Genomic DNA, 21,377 nt, shown 5'->3' on the forward strand with positions numbered 1-21,377 from the left:
AGTGTTTTTGAGATCCGCAGTTTTTTGGGATTAGCTGGGTATTATCGCCGGCTTGTGAAGGATTTCTCCAGGCTAGCTTCGCCGTTGACTAGATTGACACGGAAAGGGGTCAAGTTTGTATGGAGTGAGACTTGTGAAAAGCCGTTCCAAGAGCTGAAAGTTAGATTGACCACCGTTCCGATCTTGATTATCCCAAAGAGAGGTTTGGGTTATACGGTTTACTGTGATGCCTCACGAGAGGGTTTGGGTTGTGTGTTGATGCAAGAGGGGAAAGTGGTAGCTTATGGCTCACGTCAGTTGAAAATACACGAGAGGAATTACCCTACACATGACCTAGAGTTAGCAGCAGTGATATTTGCCTTGAAGATTTGGAGGCACTACCTTTATGGTGAGAGTTTCGAGGTGTTCTCAGACCATAAGAGTTTGAAGTACCTGTTTACACAGAGGAACTTGAATTTGAGACAGAGAAGGTGGATGGAGTTCATTGAGGACTACGACTTTGAGTTGCACTATCACCCGGGAAAGGCCAATGTAGTGGCCGATGCCCTTAGCAGGAAATCCATTAGTGATGTAGCTTGTATAGCCATCCGGGAGTGGGAGATGTTGGGTGCACTTGGCGAGTTTGACTTGCTTTTGGGCGAATCCGTTGAGGCTGCGGCCTTGTTTTCAGTTGTTGCGCAGCCTACACTTATGACTCGAGTGTTAGAGGCACAGGGAGGTGACCTTGAGGTGGAGTCTTTCCGAGAGAAGATTTCCAGTGGAAAGGTTGAGAAGGGTTTAACGGTGTATCCCGACCAGAGTGTGAGATACCGAGACCGTTTGTTTGTGCCGGAGTCTTGCCGAGAGGAAGTACTCCGAGAGTTTCACCATTCACGCCTTGCGGTGCATCAGGGAGGTACTAAGATGTATCAGGATTTGGGTCACCAGTTTTGATGGCGGGGTATGAAGAGGGATGTGGCGGTTTTCGTGTCTAAGTGTCTTACTTGTCAGCAAATGAAGGCCGAGCATTAGAGGCCAGCGAGTTTGTTGCAACCCATGCCTATTGCCGAGTGGAAGTGGGAGCATGTCACTATGGACTTCGTTGTAGGTCTTCCAAGGACTCAGCGGGGTAGTGATGCTATTTGGGTGGTTGTAGACCGATTGACTAAGTCGGCGTACTTCATTCCTATGCACGTGAGAGATTCGGTAGATCATCTTGCCGACTTGTATATTCGGGACATAGTGAGGTTGCACGGGGTCCCAGTGACGATTGTCTCAGATAGAGATCCTCATTTTACTGCTAGGTTGTGGCATAGTTTGCAGAGTGCCATGGGCACTAAGTTGACCTTTAGCACGGTTTACCATCCTCAGACTGATGGGCAGTCCGAGCGTACTATTCAGATCCTTGGGGATATGCTTCGGGGCTGTGTTCTTAACTTTAGTGGGTCGTGGGAGAGGCACTTGCCCTTGGTGGAGTTTGCCTACAACAACAGCTTTCAGTCGAGTATCGGTATGGCACCGTTTGAGGCCTTGTATGGCCGACCTTGTAGGTCTCCAGTATGTTGGGCCGAGGTGGGTGATGCACCTTTGTTGGGCCCGGAGCTGGTTAGAGAGACGACGGAGAAAGTCGAGCTTATCCGTAGGAGGCTTGTTACAGCCCAGAGTCGTCAAAAGAGTTATGCCGACCGTAGGAGGAGGCCTTTAGCTTTTGAGACGGGTGATCATGTTTTTCTGAAAATATCACCTAGGCGAGGTTTGATGAGGTTTGGGAAGAGTGGGAAGTTATCCCCTTGGTTTATCGGTCCTTTTGAGATCCTTGAGAGGATTGGCGAGGTTGCCTATCGTTTAGCTTTGCCACCTCAGTTATCCGGAGTTCATGACGTGTTTCATGTGAGTATGCTTCGGAAGTAGGAGCCGGATCCATCGCATGTATTGGATTGGACCGACTTAGAGGTTGACGAGGATGCCTCGTATGAGGAGAGACCGGTTCGCGTCTTGGATAGGCAGGATCAAGTCTTGCGAGGCAAGACCATTCCCTTGGTAAAGGTTTTGTGGAAGCATCACGGAGTGGAGAAAGCCACTTGGGAACGTGAGGCGAATGTCCGTGAGAATTATCCGAACTTGTTTGTTGATGTATAATCATGTATTGAGATTTTGTAATATTGTTGAACTTTAAGAGCATTATATATGGCTTAAGTTATAAAACATGGTATATGTTTTGGTTTATGGAATTATGCTTTGGAACTTGCCTTAAACTGGAAGTTTAATGTAAACATTGCATATGTTGAATGTATTGTAGAAATCGGAATGTATCATGAATATTGAATATGATATAGAATTGTGGAGTGTGGTATCGAAATTTGTGAAATTTCAGGGAATGCATATCTATAATGCATGTTACGAAAAATGTTGTAAATTGCCTCTTGAAAGGAGATGAAATGACCAGTAAAGGGGTTGAGTTGTTAAATTTCACATTATAATGATGTTGGGAATTGAGAAAATCTTGTTTTTGAAAAACTTGTATTTAATTTCGAGGAAGAAATTCTTTAAGGGGGGAAGATTATAGCGATTCCGGGTTTTACCCCTTGTTGTACAGTGATCCAGACTTGGTTCTGTGGATGTTAGCAGTTGTTTATATCTTGTTTACATCCTTTCGTACCTTGTATTTGAGTTATAGGATGTGTTGGGCGTGTTCTGAACAGGAAGGTTGAGTTTTGGTCTCAAGTGTAGTTGCCCAGGTTTTTGGTGTTACGCTCGAGCGGATCATTCTGCGCTCGAGCGGAGTTTGTTTTTTGGTTTTCCGCTCGAGCGGGTCTTCTTGCGCTCGAGCGGGATTTATACACTCCTAGTATCTCGTGTCCCTGCAAAACTTCTGCAGGTGTGTTTTTCACGCTCGAGCGGGTATGTTGGCGCTCGAGCGGGTAGTGTTTTGTCTGTGAAAGTTCTGGGAGGGGGAAATCTAACCCGGATGAGTTTATTGGGGATCCAAATGAGCCACTTAAGGCTGACGACTGGCTGGAGCAGTTGAGTAAGACGTTCGAGATGCTTGGCATCGAGGACGGGGCGTTGAAAGTGACCTTGGCATCCTTCCAGCTTAAAGGGGGTGCGGGTCAGTGGTAGAAATACATGAGGGGCTGTATTGCTGGCACGTGGGAGACTTTTGTGGAGGCTTTTCAGGAGAAGTACCTATCTCCAGCAGTCAGGAAGAAGCTGAGAGACCAGTTCTGCCAGCTTTTGCAGTTGAGTTCTTCAGTGGCCGAGTATGAGGCTGTTTTTACTAGCTTGTCCAGGTTCGCACCTAAACCTGAGGCGTCCGAGGAACGCCGCTGTATAAAGTTTAAGAGAGGTTGAGGTGCGGCCTCAAGATGAGAGTTGGGGGTTCCATGATCCGAGACTATGGGCGCTTGGTTGATGCTGCAGCCCATATGGAGATCATAATGCATGAGGAGGAGGGACAGAGAGGATCTAAGAGGAGCCAGGATGGTCAGGGTGATGGCAGGAGACAGAGGGGTGCTAACCCTCAGCAGTCTCAGGGGGGTGTTGCTAGATCGACCTTTCCAGTGCCGAGTGCAGGCTCGGGGAGAGGCAATCAAGGAGATTTCACCTGTTTCAAGTGTGGTCAGCTGGGCCACAAGGCTTCGGTTTGCCCACAGAGGGGAGGAGCTCAGAGAGCTGCTTCATCTTCAGCTAGACCGCAGAGCCAGAGTTAGGGCAGGGGCCAGCCCTTGTCTTGTTATCAGTGTGGTCAGCCTGGGCACCTGAAGAGGTTTTGTCCACAGTTGAGTGCCACTTCGGGCACGTTTGGTTCTAGGCAGACGCAGGGTTTTCAAGCAGCTCAGTCTGTGCAGGCCTTGAGGGCTAATCTGGGAGCTTCGTCATCTAGTCTGTGCAGCAGTCGTATGCTCTGAGGGTGAGCAGGTGGATCAGGGGCCTACTGGGCGCATGTACGCTGTTACCGTGCAGGATCTTGTACCTGCTCCATCAGTTGTGAGAGATACTTTCTTGTTTTGCAACTCGGTTGCTAGTGTATTGATTTATACGGGTGCATCTCATTCTTTTGTATCTGTTACATTTGCATTTGTTTTGGGATTGGAGTTGGCACAGTTAGCATCTCCTATTTGTGTAATGTCACCTATTGGGGGTGAGTTGATTTTGAAACAAGGATGTAGGGGTTGTGATATAGAAGTCACCGATCGCCGGCTTCCATTTCCTTTTGTAGTTATGCCCATGACGGGTTTTGATGTTATTTTGGATATGGACTGGCTATCGTCATACCGAGCTGTCATCGATTGCTACCGCCAGAGGGTTACAATATGTACCTTGAGCGGGGAGTGTTTCCATTTCTTGGGGGATCGGGTTGGTAGTGTGTTGCCACTGGTGTATGATCCGCGAGGGCGGAGTGAGCTTAGTGGTCTACTTGTAATACGTTTTATAATGATTACTCTGATGAAATATATTTATGCTTTATTTTCTTATGTCTAAGCATGCTATTGTTGGATGATTTATGGGTTTTTTTTTTAGGGCGTTACAGAGAGTGGTGTGAGTTGAGTTGAGGATGTAGGATTCCCTCCTCCTCTTGTATCTCTGGTGTATTAATCTCTAGCTTCAGGGGATGCAAGCGTCTCAGTAAGGAGATGCAGACTATGTTGAATATTGGGCGTGACAAGATTAGTAGCAGTGTGTGCAGTAGATCACCTCACATGGGTTGAGGGGGTGATTTGTTGATATCACCCCATGTGAGGGGTTATTCACAACAATGGGAACACACGAACTGAAATCAGCTGCAGCATGTCAAGGATTGCGGTTGCCAACCGACAAGCCGCAAAGAGTGAAGACGGCCACCGAAAGAAAAAGAAATGAGCTGGCCATGTGCAAGGCCAGCCTCTCCACCTTCATCTGTAATGTGTATATATAGAGAGGGTGAGAGCAGGGTTTAATGTGGTGAGTAGTGAGTCAAGAGAGAATACAGAGAGTGAGTGAATTGTGTAATTCTTTCATTTCTCCATATAGTGAAATCTGCTGCTCATGGAGGTAGGCGACTTGCCGAACCACGTTAAATCTCTTGTGTTATTGCTTGTATGTGTTTCTTGGTGTGCCCCCAATCCTAACACTCTCAACTTTGCACCAGTTACTCAAGTTTCACCCCAATACGGGGATAGAAGCTATCCGAGGCGATCAAAAGGCCTCAAAGGAGTGCTGCAGGATTGAGGTAAAGCCGAAGAAAAAAGCGGTGAAGGTTCTTCCCTTTCTAATATAATAGGAATTAAATTTTTAAAATTTTAATTGGGTGTACAAAATTATTAGTTGGGCTACATGATGTATTAAACAAGTGATGGATTTGTTTTGTTTTACTATGAACAGACTACCGCGAGGAAATTGGCAGAACTTAGCAGCAGAAAGGGGGTGACAACAATAATTGGAGGCGGTGACTCTGTTGCAGCTGTGGAGAAAGTTGGTCTTGTAGACAAGATGAGTCACATCTCAACTAGTGGAGGTGCAAGCTTGGAACTTCTAGAGGGGAAATCACTCCCTGGTGTTCTTGCCCTTGACGATGCTTGAGCAGTGCTTCAGTTTCTGTTGCTGTGTTGGATCTTTTTTGTGGATGCTTTTTATGTCTGGCGGTCTAACCAGTGTGCGGATTTGAATCTTGTAGTGTTATAATACTAGATCAAACTTTGAATAAACGGATTCTAGTGGGTAATGATCATTTGTGTTGACAGGCACTGAATTATCCTTCTTGTGTAGGTCATAATGGATAAATGTGATCTATATATTTTATTTTTGAGGTATGTTATTGAAGGACCTGGTATTGCTGAGATCAATAATATGATCATGCTGTGTTTACATGCAGCCCAAAACAAATATGATGTTTTTTTTTTTTTTGGAGCTAAAACAAATATGATGTTTGGCCTAAAGAAATGTGTGTTTGGGTTTTTTGGGTTAACGGTGGGGTTGCTGTTGGTTTTATTTGAAACTCGTGTGCTAACATTAAAACTTGCTGGTTTCTTTCTCAAAGAATGACTAAATCCTTTGATGAACCAAATTGTTTATATAATATCAAACAATCATTGCATTTATGATGAATTATTTTATTTTAAAAAGTCATGATTGCACATAAAAAAATGAAGAACTGATGGGATTTCATACCAAATGATTTTGGCCACAGAATATTGTAAATGGAGAGACGATTGCGATGGGACTCGAACCCGCAATCTCCCGCTCCGGAGGCGAGCGCCTTATCCATTAGGCCACGGAATCTTTTAAAGCTGTTTTCGGTTATATTACATTATAACTTGAAAACTCTACTGACAGCATCCAGTAGCTTTACGTTACAAAATTTTATATATTTATACGAAAACAATTTCTACAAAAATAATAATATTGAAGAAAAACTAACAAATAAATTAACTAGAAACAATGTTATATTGACATTACGTTAAGTGATGGAATCTGCCTGCAAACTTCATCTTAATTTGTGTATTTGTTGGGTATATTAATTATTGTCCCTCACATTATTATTTTCAAGAGGGTTGAAACATTCAGTTCGCTCATGTGACTATTTGAATAATCACATTGTTCATTTTGAAAGCTCTTTTTATGTGTAGATCATCTACGAAATATCAGATTAGCTCGATAAACAAAGCCATAAGATTATGTGGGTAACATAATTTTCTTCCAAAAATGCTTGCCAACATAATTTCGGATTTCCTAAATCACCGATGCATGCCTCTAGTGATGCAAAATGTATAAAAGAAACTTTGAAGGGATGTTTGGTTCAAAGCATATGCAAGAACAAATATAGCAACTTCATCATGTACAAATGTGCAAATATACAACCAAACAAGATAATCTTAGGGCTACAAAGTTTTTACGCTGTACACATACCTGCAAACATAACTGAGAATTACATGTAAAAAAAGTATAGTTGGAGAAGAAGATAGGTGCAATGCAAAGGCTAATCGCTCTTACAGAACTCTAATATATCATGTGCGACCAAGTTTCACTTGAGACATCTGCGAAGTTAAAGAACACTTGCATGATTTAACAATAGCATTTCTGCCCAATGTCCACCAAGATCAACTAGTTTTTATTCCAACTTGGATGCTTCTTTACACATTAATGCCTTTTATCAGCAATTTTGTTCCTCCATATCCATCATCTCCCAAAAGCTCATCTGCAACCACTAAATCTCTCCTCCATATCCATTATCTATCAAAAGCTTCTCTGCAACCACTACAATCTCTCTTGGTCGGTACACTTTTGTGTCTCAATTGTACATGCAGGTGAGAATGTTTACACACCCCATTCTAGATTGAGAGGATTCGGTTGTTAAATTTTAGTCAAACTTTGACATAAGTAAGATAAACAGCTATAGTTTACCCATCAACAACAGTCACAGCAGCAAATTTCAAAGCGATGTGTGTAATTGCTACTTGACAATTTCAGCTCCATTGATCTAGTGAATTTAAAACATACAAATTTATGAAATCAAATGCTAACAATTTATAACATACATAATATGAAGAAACTCGCATTGTAAGCTGCCATCGATGCATTGTTCCTTGCTACCAGCAGACTGCTTGGTGGTTCAACTCTCAAATCTGATTCTGGAGAAAAATCAAATAACTAGCAGTGAACAGCATCCTCTTGATATCTGAAAAGAGGATATACATGTACCGCTAAAAAAAAAAAAACTGAGACAAAATTGGGACAAACTGAAGATTGTAGAGGACAAATTTCATTCATATTAAAATTATGGCACTGACCTCTGATATAGTACAAAAATACGATTGATTCAGAATTTTATGTAAACTACCTACCAGAAAAATACGTTAAAAAATACACAGGTAAATTACAGTTTTCATTCTAAAAAATTTCAACCAAATCTTACTTTGGTCCACCATCTTCTAATTGTAACAATTAAATATTCAGACTTTAACTCACGTTTCAATGTAATCCTCCTATCACTCCACCGTTTGAAATTTGAGTAAAAGTTGAAACATGAGGGACTAAAGTGAAATTTGAGAGAAATTTAGAGTGTGAAGAGTGTAATTTGTCATATAAGTTTTTTTTTCTTCTAATGTCCCTAGAATGTGCTCACGTGGCCCTCAGGTCAACACTTCCTGTCCAAATTTTTAACCAAAGTGATGAGAGGACCACATTGAAACGCAAGTTAAAGTTTGAGGATCAAATTATTACAATTAGAAGATGGGGGACCAAATTAAATTTCGGGTGAAAGTCTGAGGGTGAATAGTTTAATTTACCCAATACACACAACATCTATCACGCAGCAACGTATATGGTTTGTTGACATTTTCCACCTGAAATGGGGAAGGTCGTAAGAAATAAAAAGAAAATATATATATGAGGGCAAAAGTTTATAGGAGATGGATGGATACCTAAATGTATAGAAACTAAAAAAGTATGACAGCATGAGAATCTGTCCAGGGTAGTACTATCAAAAACCTCCTTGATGTCCTTGGATCATTAATATATTATGATGCAACAACCATCTGCTGCATTTCCCTTGTGACATCAACACAAGACTTGCATCTAACCCAATAAGAACAAGACATGTATGCAGCTCAGTGCAGCAATTTCAACTTTGGCTGCAAAAGAGGCACCCTCTTTTTAATGGACCGAAGAAGGCTGTATCCCGGATACTTTATTAGACTTCTCTCTTCCATTAATTTCCTTGTCTTCCAAACACTGTCCCACAAGCCAACTGCAGCATATGTTCCTGCTAAAACCACATAGTTGACCGACTTCTCAGGTTCTATATTAAACAAATGTCGGGCTGCTACTTCTCCAAGAGACATATCACTATAGACGTTGCATGCCCCAAGAACAGCACCCCAAAGCGAGGCATTAGGCTTAATATTCATCTTTTGTATTAGAATACAGGCTTCTTCTAACTTCCCTCCACGTGCATAGACGTCCACCATACAAGAATAGTGCTCAGCCCTTGGCAAGATATTGTATTTACCAACCATGTTATTGAAGCATTCCAATGCTTCAGTAGTCAAGCCAGCATGGCTACAAGAGAAGAGAAGAGTCAGGAATGTAACGTCATTTGGTTTCAATCCCTCACATTCCATCTTCTCATACAGCGCAATCGCCTTATGCCCGTAGCCATGCTTCCCATATCCAGCAATCAATGACGTCCATGAAATAACATTTTTCTACTCCATCTCATTGAAAACTTGTTTAGCATCTTCAATTTCTCCAGATTTTGAGTACATATCAATGAGAGTGTTTTCCATGGCTACATCATGTTTGGATTGACATTTCAACACCAAGGCATGAATTTGTCTTCCCAAATCCAGTGATGCTGTATTGGCACATATATTGAGCATAGAGCATAATATAACATTATCAACTCCCATATGCATCTGATGTATTTCATTGAAGAGATCAAAGGCATCTCTACTATAGGTAGCTTCACGTGCATATCCAGTGATTAATGCAGTGCACGCTATTGTATCTTTTTTTAGCATACTCTTGTAAATCCGATCTGTAATTCTAACACTCCCACATTTTGCATATGCATCAATCAATGATCCAATCAAAATATTATGCGATTCACAGCCCAGTTGAATGATGAATCCATGTATCTGAATGACCTTCATCAGACTGCTTCCTCCAACAAAGGCTTTCATAATACTACCCAAGGTAAAGGAATCAGGGATCATACCTATTAAAATTTGGAGTTGGAATAAGGGCAAGAAAAAATTCATAAAGGGAAACAATATATCCACATTCATGAAACAAAGTACCAGCTAAAATATCAGTGCTTACACTTGTTTGTAATATATGCCATTGATTGATTACTTCCAGTGGATAGTTGTTCATTAAGTTGAGTGTACATACTAAAGATCTAATCAAACAAGATTGACTATGGTTAGGATTGAAAGTTGAGTGTACATACTAAAGATCTAATCAAACAAGATTGACTATGGTTAGGATTGAAACACAAATGAATGTTCATTTGAAAGAAAAAACACAATGAGTGGCTACATCTTCTGTCTCTTGTCTTGAGCTTGCCAAGCAACTCAAACATTTAAGATGCAGCATAAGTAGTATCAAAATTCATTGCAAGTAAGTTAAAAAGTTTATGCTTTTAATGAGAAAAGGCTTCTTGGCATCTATTATCACTCTCTTAAAAAATTGTTTGCCCACTTTATGATCAACTAAATGTGAAGGTGCTTTACTTATTTTGGGGAACCCAAAAAAGTGCATATGAAACAGAATAATCTGATAACAAATCTTCTAGGAATCTAGGTGGAAAAAAAGATGATGAGATAAGCATGCATCATAGTGTTCAAAAGAATTTTAGTAGATTCCTATGAGACCCCTCAACATCAAGTTATACTATGAGAATCCCAGTTTTGCTCTCACATTTTTACTCGTGTTTTCAGGGATTTTTTCTTTGACGATATCCTTTGTGCTTAACCAAATCCTATTAACATTTCACTTCATAAAACTATTTTGCTTGTATTCATAAATACTATTTTAATTTCTACAAATCTATGAGTTCAAATTTACACTCAACCATATGAAATGCGTTGGATTACACCATCTAACTACCTAAATAACTTTACACATTTTGATTTTGATTTTGTTTTCTTCTATGATTTATGCATCAAACCAATATTGGACAATGCAAGAACAACACATGCATAATAATTTAAAATTTAAAATTTTCAAGAATATGTGACAAAGACAATACCTGCTCTAAGCATTGAACGAAACAATCGTAAGGCATCATCAGCGAAACCCTGAACAGCATACCCACCTATCATCGCATTCCAAGAAACCACATCCCTCTCCGACATCGACTCAAAAATGTAACAAGCGTCTTCCAATTTCCTGCACTTGGATTGCAAATCAACCAATGCACTCTGCACAAACAAGTTCTTAACAAGCCTACTCTTTTGAATACATCCTTGAATTTGCTTCCCTCTGTCCAAACACATCATACTCGTACACGCCCTCAAAGCGCTCCCGTAAGTGAACTGATTAGCCTTAACACCAATCCTATGCATTGCTGAAAACACCGCAAGAGCTTCCTCTGAGTACCCATTTTGAGAATACCCAAATACCAATGCAGTCCAAGTGACCAAACTCCTTTCAGACATTCTATCAAACACTTTACGGGAGTTAACCATGTCACCGAGCTTCGAATAGAATATAATTAAATTTGTGTTTAAATATGCATTTGAATGAAGCCCATTGGTTAAAAGATGACTTTGAATCAAACGGCCTTCCATTTTTGCTTTTCTCTGGATGCAGAGCTGTAGAATTTTTGAATGCAGAGAATAATCCGAGTGAGTTGGGTTAGAGAAGATGAGTTTTAGAGCATCTTGTAATCTTCCCAAGTGCCAAAGTAAATGGATAGGTGATTTTACGGATGTGGGTTCTAGTATTTTGTTAAGATTGTTAATCTTTTTCTGGCAGGTTCTCTTCATGTTCGGACTTCAATTCTCTTCATGCTCGTGTTCAAAGAATTTTGAAGACGAAATGATTTGAAAATAAAATATGATAAGATTACCTACATATATTAAATTCACCTAATTTTTTTTTTAAGATAAAATTCCAATTTAGTGTATTTTTTAAAAAAAAATAATTTCATATAAGTAATAAATTTTATGAATATTAATAATAAAAGTTATAATTTTTTTTTATTAAATCTATAATTATTTTGTTAAAAAAAAATAGCTGAAATGTAATTTTCTCATTTTTTAATTCATCGAAGTCATTTCGCTAGATACATTCTCTCTCCCCGTTTCAGTCAGGCGATTTTCGACGATCTCTTTGAGAAGCACTTGAATCTCTTGATCTCACATCTCTCGTTGGGCGAGGGGATGTCACTAACTTACAACAATGATTCATCCCACTAATTTGGGAGCACTAATGGACCACTAATGAGGTGGAAATTCAAAAAAAAAAAATACAAGAGCAAAACATCCCATCATGTGGGATCCACACCACTTTAGAGCTATTAGTGCTCCTCTTTTTAGTGGTCTCACTCATTTTTGCACTAACTTAAGAACTATTAACTGGTTGTGCTTCGAACCACTTTCGGCTTGGTATCTAGCGTTGACCTGATTCTCCCCTTCCCTTTTCCCAATGGTTTTTTTTTCCAATCCCTTTTCCCACTAGCCAGATCCCGATCCCGATCCCGATCCCGATCCCGATTCCGATTCCGATCCCAACAACCTTAGATTTCATTAGCTTTGTGTAGGTCTTCTCTTTTAGGACTTTTCAGGTTGTTAATGTTTTTAGGACTTGTTTCTTTTGTGGTTCTTTTGTGTTTTTTGTTACTTTTTGTTTAATTGCTAGAGTTTTTGTGCCTTTGTGTGCTTGGTCTTTGGTCCTCTTGCTATGTGGGTGTGGCTTTGTTTTTGCTGTGCCTTTACTTTGTTTTTCTTGATTTCTTCCTTCGTGTTGTTGGAGTGCTACTATGTTGAATAAGGGCTTCATTTTCAATTCTAAAAGTGACTTTTTTAGTCAAAAAGTCACTAAAAAAATTAAAAAGCCAACAACCCATATCAAAAAGTCAAAAATTCTCTTTTCTCTCTACTTCTTGCACATCTTTTCATAAAAAATCAAAAAGTCATCCAAAACATACTAGTTTTTTTTAACTCATATTTTAGTCAAATAGTCAATAAGTTATTAAATTAGCCTGTTCCCAAACGAGGCCTCGGTAATTAGGCAACTTTCTAAGGAACAGAAAGGTAAAGCTATTGCAATGGACATGGACACAGACCTAAATCAAGACACTATGAGATGTCCGTCCCTACATGACATGTTTTCTGGTTTGGATCCTTTTGAAATCGCTTTAATCAAAAATTCCCTTTGTGATGATTTCTCCTTTGATTGGGAAACTATTGCGCAAACTACATGACGATGACCATGACCAAGGCAAGCACAAGAGAGAGTCACGTATTGAAGATAATATTAGCAATCCAAGTCTTTTTTGGCCACCTCAATGCAGAGCTCTTTGATCTGGCTACATCGGGCTTGATAGAATTCTTTTCTACCTTTTTTACTGTGTTTGTTTGTGGGGTTTTGTTGCAGTGGCTGGTGGATTGGGTGGGGTTTTGAGAAGTTGGTAAAAAGTTTGTTTTTAATTTTTTTTTAGCCAAAAAAATTAGCTTCTTGGATATTCACTTGGATAAAAAAGTTAACTTTTTGGATATTGACTTGGGTTAAAAAGCTAGCTTTTTTGGCTAAAAAAGCAAAGCTAGCTTTTTGTTAGTTTGCCAAAGCAAGCCACGGTATGTTGCTGCTCGATGGTTTTATTTTAGGGCTATGCTACAGACCCCCAGCTGGGGGCACCCCCAGTGACCCCCAGTGGCAGGTGGCACACTGCCATTGGGTGGACTTCAAAAAAAATAAAAAATAAAAAATAAAAAAAATTCAGCCTATCAGGGGCGACCCCCAGTGACCCCCACTGGGGGTGTTAGGCATTTTTCTTTATTTTATTTGATGTGTCGTTTGATTACTGGCGGATCCAAGAAATTAAATCAGAGGGAACATTTATTAATTATAATATTAAAAATTTTTATAAAAATACTTCACATAAATTTTTACGATTAACTTTAAGAAAGATAAATATATATATATATATATATTATTTATAACTTGTATATCATGGACAATATATAAAAAAAAAATCATGGATATACGTTTTAAAATAAATTATATAATGATAAAGTATTTTTTTTATACAAAATTTCAATAAAAATTCAATATAATAGTAATACTACGTCATCATTAACATATGATATCACCAACCAATAGTAAAGAAACATATAGAGGATGAACCGCACATGTCAAATGTAACTAACAATTCAATAAATTTCATATTTTTATTGAGATTAATTATAATTACATGTTAATAATGATGGACATCACCATTATATTGAAATTTTCATAGATAATAATATGACTTATCATAATATTTTTATTTTTAATAAAAAAAAACAACCATTATTATGCTTATAATTTTAAAAATGTCATTGATGTTTCACTTTAAATAATACTTTATAATTTTTTTATTCAAAATGTTTTCTCTATATTTGCAAAAAAAAAAAAAAAAAAATTCAAAACCGGGGGCACGTGACCCCCTTGGACAGGTGTGGCTTCGCCACTGCTTTTGATAGTTGTTAGTTACTTTGATATGTATTATGTATGTGAACTTATGTATTATGTATGTGAACTTGATGTATTTTTCTATCGTTTATCTATATATTTGTCTTTACCTTTCTTTAAAAAAAAAAAAAAAACATTACAGTCACACCGTATTAATTAGGGAATATTAAATTGACGTTTCTTGATGTTGAAAGAATAATAAGTTTAATAATTTTGGTATAATTATTCTCATTTTTATTTGGGTTATTTATACCTTTTAAATTATTAAGAAATATCATTTTGATCTCTTAAATTATAAAAATATATAAATAGGCTCTTAAATTATAAAAATATATAAATAGGCTCTTAAATTATTGAAAAATATCACTTTATTTTCTAAATTATAAAAGCTTACAGATTGAATCCCTAATGGAAGGGGTTGAAGTGAAATACGCTAATAATTTAGGAGTCTATTTGTAAGCTTTTATATTTTAAGAGACAAAATGATACTTTTCAATAGTTTAGGGATCTATTTGTATACTTTTATGATTTATGGGGTTAAAGTGATACTTTTTAATAATTTAAGGGGTTTTGTGTAAATAATTCTTTGTATTTTAGTAATGTTAAAGGGAAAACTAATATATATATAGATGGTGTGAAAATATAAGAATAAAAAAATATATATATAGTTTAGTCTACAAAGATGACAATATTATTTTTTATGGAAATTAAAAAAATAAATAAATAAATAAAATTAGGATTTGAACTTTGTAACAAAATAAATTTTGAGTTTTTAATTTTATCAATTAAAAAAAATCAAAAGATTAGAATTTAAAGTGACTAAATTAAAATTTTAAGATTTATTTTTTAATAAGACTCAAGCTTTGGGAGTTTTTTTTTTTTTTTTTTTTGGTAATTATCTCTATTTTTTTATACATATAAAAATGTTTTATCAATTGAATTTTTAAAGAAATATAAATAATTATGTTAAAATTTTAAATTTATTCTTGGGAATTTTTTTTAAAATCCCTAATATTAAAATTTTATAATAAAGGACATACAATATTTTCATAGTAGTTGGGGTCCCTCAACATTTTCGTAGAGAAAATTCGACACAGATAAATTTCGCCCCAACACAGAAAAATTTCAATTTTCACAAAGAAATTTCCCTAATATGATCACAAATAAATTGTTACAAAGAAATTTCATTGAGGGACTTTAACTAATAAAAAAAACATATTGGACCTCTTCTACTACCCAAAATTAGAGAGAGATGTTTTACTAATTTTTCCTTTACTCTAACAGCACGCAGTATAATTTGTTGTTTTAATTATTGGGAAATTTTAATATACACCCCTTTAAAAATGGTATACCATATTCACCTTTAATTATGTCATGTTCCATTTTCTACTTTAGTTATGACCAATTTTTTTCTTTAATTATGACTCATGAGTTTTTTAATTATATCTCATATTGTATTTAGTTATATTTTTTTTTAATTATGACTTAAAAAATTAAAATTATATTATTTTTCTTTCTAGTTACAAGCTGCATAAATAGTAGTTACAAGCTGCATAAATAGTATGCACTATCTTTCCCTTAATTATTTGGGTGATGTGGCATTCAAAATTGGTGGTGAGCCTGATATATATATATATATATATATTAGTTACCAAAAAAGCCCACGCATGGCATGGGTCGTATGATAATAAAAAAAATGGGTAAATTGCTAACATCTCTTCGATTTTGACTAAAATATAAATTTTTTGTGTTTTTTCTCGAAAAAATTTCAAAATTACTTTCTCTTTCATACACATCAATCAATCACTTTTTCTTTCTCCTCTTTCATTTTCAATCACTTTTTTCTTTCATATACATCTATTTAATTATTATAAAATATTAAATCATTCCAAACTCCAAAATTATTTTCAAAATATACAACCAAACAAAGTACAAAAATTTCTAAACTCTCTCTCTAAAATATTCTTTGAAAACTTATCTTCCAAAGTCAAACCAAACAAGGCATCACTCTCTTCACATCTCCTCCATGAGTTACTGTCGCAACATATTTGGCAACACTAAAATAAAAAATAAAATAAAATAAATCGATTTTTTGACGTCAAATTACCTCTCTACTTTTTTATATAAAAAATTTTTTAAAAAAATCAATTTTTAATCAACTTCTCAAATCATCTCATCATGGTAAGCCTTTGGTGATTGAGACTTCAGACCAAGGTCGACGATGAAGTGATGAAGTGATGAAAGGATTCTCTATTGTTAGGTTTGTGAAGTTTATCACGAGTCTAATTTTGATCATCTGAATTATTTAATATGTAGAGTTCGTCGAATATTTCATTCCTATAAAAAAAATCAAATTAATTAAATATCGATAGCATTTTAATCAGAATACATTTTTATTAATAATTTATTTTTAAAATTTTACTTATTATTAATAAAAATATGATTTGATTAAGGAGCTATCGATATCCAATCAATATTATTATTTACAATGATAAAATATGTTACATTTAACGATTTAAATTATAAAAATAACACCCATAATAGATTTAACAAGTCTAACAATACTGTCTAATTCACTTTGTAGATGAGAGAAAATCATTTCCCTTAAAAATAAATAGCACGAATGAGCACACTGCCACTAAAAGTGCGGATCACAAGGCCAAAACCGCCGGTGGTGGCATTATGGTAATAAAACCAAAATGAAAGCCCTTTTAATTACATAGTTTGTGGATGATAGAAAATCATTTCCCTTAAGAATAAACACCACGATTGAGCACACTACCACTGAGGGCTGGTTTGGCATGTTTGAAAAAAGCCAAAAAGTTAAAATGTCACTATCCTATTTAAATCACATCATTCTATTTAAGTCATATCACCTCTCTAATACATCACTTCAAATTCAACCCAAACCCAATCCATATTTTATAAAAATTCAAAAAGTACACTTATTTAGATCATCCCAAATAACTCCTAAGAGTGCGGATCACAAGGCCAAAACAGCCGGTGGTGGCATTATAGTAATAAAACCAAAATAAAAGCCCTTTTAATTACATAGTTTGCATACAAACCCGACACAATCTTTACCTCTCTCTGACAGACGTAGCTACAACGACTGTCATTGTTCCTTTTCTTCCACCAATACAACAATTATGGGGTAGTTTGAGATTTTCTAAATAAGTGTATGTAGACGCGCCCCGAACGTCCCGACTCTACGCGCGAAAAATGGCGCGAAATCCATTTTGTTCATTGAACTACTACAGTTCGGACTCAATGTCACGGTTCTTAATCTGATCTTACAAAGTGCAATGTAAGATTGATAAATCACCAAAGAGTCCAAATCCGGCAAATCGTTTTGGAAAACTGATTTTAATAAAGAAGTGCCAAACATGGACTGCTTTTCCAGATACAGAGTCGCCACCTAAATATTTTATTTGGGGAGAAATTTAGGAAACCCTAACTTGTGCCTAAGGCCACGTGTCCGTCATCACCAAAGTTGCCTCAGCTCGGGAACTTGGGTACGAGAGGGGAAGGTCATGCAATGAGCACCCCCGCTCGCCCGATCAAAAGATCGGCCTTGACTAAGCATGATATTTTATTTTTGAAAACACATGTGTTCTTATTCCGGTTATTTAACCTAGAATTACTATGTGATGCGCACAACATACAAGTATACACTAGATCGCCTAAGTTGGAACAAAATATTGCATATTTGTTTGTTTGAAAATGGTTTAAAGTTTGCTACTCGCAAGTAGGCTAAAACGAGGATTTGATTAATTGTCCCAATTCAAGTAATTCAACCTTCACCCACAGACATTTAGGCAATTAATCACATAAGCAGGTAGCCTCATGGAAAGCATGCTAATATGGCAACATTAACATACATGCAGTATGCTAAAGCGTAAACACTCACAGTGTACTCCGAGCCAAAACAGAGAACTAGTTAGAAATCATGCATGATCCTAATTCATGTTAAGATGGCTAATGCAACACATGCAAAAATGCAACTAAGATAGGCTCGGCTATCTAGAATGTCATATGAAATGCAATTTGATAACATGCTGTTGAACACGTATTCAAGTAAATGTATTGAAATACAATGCATTTAGCATGATGCGCCGAGCCCGGTGCATGCAAAACAGATAAATGGATACACACATGCAAGCATAAGGTATGCTAAACAAAATATGCCCTAAAACTAACCAACGTAAGTGGTTAAGTAAAATGGAGAAAAAAATAGGGATTGAAAGACATGCATCACACACACGCACGCTTATTACAACAATTGGCCCTCTCAAGGGAGAGTCCGAATAAAGAGCTAACTAGCTAATCTAAGCTAATTAAACTAATTATTACACAACGGATAAGCTAATTGACTAACCCTAGCTAACTAACTATTACAAAACAAATTGAATAGTTAATGCATTAACTAATTAGAGGTACAAACCAAATGCTTAATCTAGCTAAGTAAAGAAGCTAAATAAAGCAGTAAAACAGGAGATTCTCAGAGGGAGAAGACTGGATGCATGCTCGGTCGCCTCGTTCGAAAATCCAATGCGATGCCCCGATTTGCCTCTGTTTTCAATTGTCCTCAGAACCTTGCACCAAGCTCCAGAAAGCTAAAACTCTACCTCCGGAACCTGTGGGAGGGCGGCCAACCAATTATTGGTGTCACCAGCCACTGGCCGACCACCTGTCCTTGTTGAAAGCCAGAGAAAGTGGTCGGCCAGCTAGTTTTTCTGGCTGGCTGACCAATTGTTGCTTCTGAATTCCAGTTTGCTGCAACAGAGAACAAGAAAGGGCATGGCAATATATTTGCAAGAGATGTGTGCACAACCACCCTCCCTGTCATTTCATGAGCTCAAGGGAGTGTAGTTCTCGACCCTCGGGCCACCAATCGCGCATTTCAATGCATGATGGCCGAGAGGCGAAGTTGCACAATTCAATATGAAATGACTGCACAAGTAAACACATAAAGCCTAAAACTCTATCATGTATGATCAAGAGTGTCGGTGACCGGGAATTGAAGCACGTTTCATCACTTTAAGTATGAAACGTCCCTCTTTTTCCGTATTTGGACTAACACCTATTCCAAACACAATGCAACACATAACATGGCATGCACAATGCTATGTAACATGGAATATGAAAAAATGTAATGCAATACAAGCATGCAAATATGCAATATGACTTAAGCATGCAAATATGCAATGCAATATGAACAACCTAACAAGGCTAATGGCATGCACAATGCATAATGCTAAGAACAACTAGCATACACAATGCAAATAGACAACATAGCATACACAATGTGATGTAACCTAAGCATGCAAACAACATGGCATACACAATGCTATGAACTACATGCAAACAATCATGGCATACTCAATGCTATGAACTACATGGCATGCTCAATGTTTAATGTAAGATAGCATTCTCAATGCAAGGTGACATGGCATACACAATGCTAAATGCTAGGACCTAGATGGCATACTCAATGCAAGGCAATCATAAGGTTTTAAACACAATGTAAAGCATGCATGCACGATCCAATGCAACAAGGGTAACCTAGCAATGTTAGGGACATGAATACTCAATGCAAGGAACAACTTGGCATGCACAATGCAAAAGACTACATAGCATACACAATGCGAAGTAAGATAAGCATGCAACAACATGCAAATAAACATGCTAAATGGACTTAAACCAAAAGGGGTAGGCCTCAGCCATGCCCAAATCAGTGGCCATAATGATGAAACCAAGGCACAAAAGGCAAGGTATGCATGCACAATGCATTGGCCATTCAACTAGGCCCAAGAGCACAACCCTCAAGAAGGCTCAAAGAGTTACAAATGTGCAAGTGTAATAACACTAAATGCACTGAAATAAGGTATGAAATGATGCCAAATCATTCAAACAACACAAGTAAAGCATGCAAGAATCCTAAAGCATGAAAGCTAACAAAGATGATTACTCTAGAGAGATGCAATACATGGTACAAAGGCATGAACCAACCATGGACAGAGCTCAAGTAGGTCTTAACAAAGACCAACACATGTTGAGATGAGGGCCCAAATGCCTAGGCAAGATGGCATACATGCCAAGCTATAAGTAAGGCAACAATGCACAACACTTAAAGGCATTCAAAGCATGAAGGAAGTGGGAACATGGCAATGCTACATACTCTAAAATGAAGTATTAAATGATGCCAAATCATCTAGATAACTCAAAGATAGCATGCATGAGTCAAAGCATGAAGCATGTGGCAAAGACAACCTAAAATAGTCCTAGAACATGTTAAAATGAGACTAAAATATGCATGGAAGGAAGCCAAAACAAGCTAATATGAGGGGCATAAGGCATGATGAATGCAAGGCAAATAAGGTGAATTACACTACACCTATTAAGACCAAGCATGGGATGACTTAACCAACAAAAATCAGAGTTATATCATAGCAAAATAACCCTAAATAAGCACTGAAATGATAGCTCGCAAGCTTAGGCATGAAGGCATACATAATGGTTCATGTTAAGGCATAAAGGGGGAAACCCTCCAACGCATTGAATGAGTGATAAATGCAAGTGCAAGACCATGAAACATGAACTGAAATCACATTATAGATGATGCCAAATCATTCAAATAGGCCAAGTAATGCATGTTAATGGACTTGATGCACAAAGCTAACAAGCTAGATTGAACCAGAGCTATACAAAGCAAGGCATGCATGACCAAAACAACCAAAATCAGAGCTAAAATATGTTAAAACATAGACAAAAGCTTCTTGAAGTTAAGCCAAAAGTATGCTAGAATGACATGTTAAAGCATGATGCATGTTAGGCTATTTCAATGAATTGCACTACAAGTGCATGAGGCATGCAAGAGGTGACCAAACCAAACCCTAACAGAGGTATGACATGGAAAAACATCACCAAAAACATGCTGAAATGGAAAGAAAACAAGCTACAATGACATGCTACTTCAAGAAGCATACAAGACTAGTTTGTGTGATTTACACTACAAGTGTTTTAGGCATGCATGGTGTGACAAAACTAAGCAAAAAAAGTGGCATGCCATGCTAAAATAAGTCCAAATACAAGTTAAGACAACATAAGCTTAACAAACATGCTCACACATGAGGCATTCAAGACAAGTATTGAAGACACAAGGAGAGGGGATGACCCTCTCCTTTTTTGGACCTCAAAACACCCTTCCCACCACTGAAATTCCTCTGAGTTTCAGTGGT

General features: G+C 37.3%; 1 protein-coding gene across 1 annotated transcript; it reads right to left on the minus strand.

The window, feature by feature from the left end:
• Positions 1-7,701: 7,701 nt before the first annotated feature.
• Positions 7,702-11,488, minus strand: LOC114272972 (pentatricopeptide repeat-containing protein At3g20730). Its single transcript, XM_082878952.1, is given in 2 exon segments — positions 7,702-9,673; positions 10,709-11,488. Coding segments are annotated over 2 exon segments (1,848 nt in total). The 5' UTR covers positions 11,448-11,488; the 3' UTR covers positions 7,702-8,564.
• Between the last annotated feature and the right edge of the window lie 9,889 nt (positions 11,489-21,377).

Source organism: Camellia sinensis, chromosome 7, assembly GCF_055761805.1.
Source record: "Camellia sinensis isolate YWXY chromosome 7, ASM5576180v1, whole genome shotgun sequence".
Taxonomy (NCBI): domain Eukaryota; kingdom Viridiplantae; phylum Streptophyta; class Magnoliopsida; order Ericales; family Theaceae; genus Camellia; species Camellia sinensis.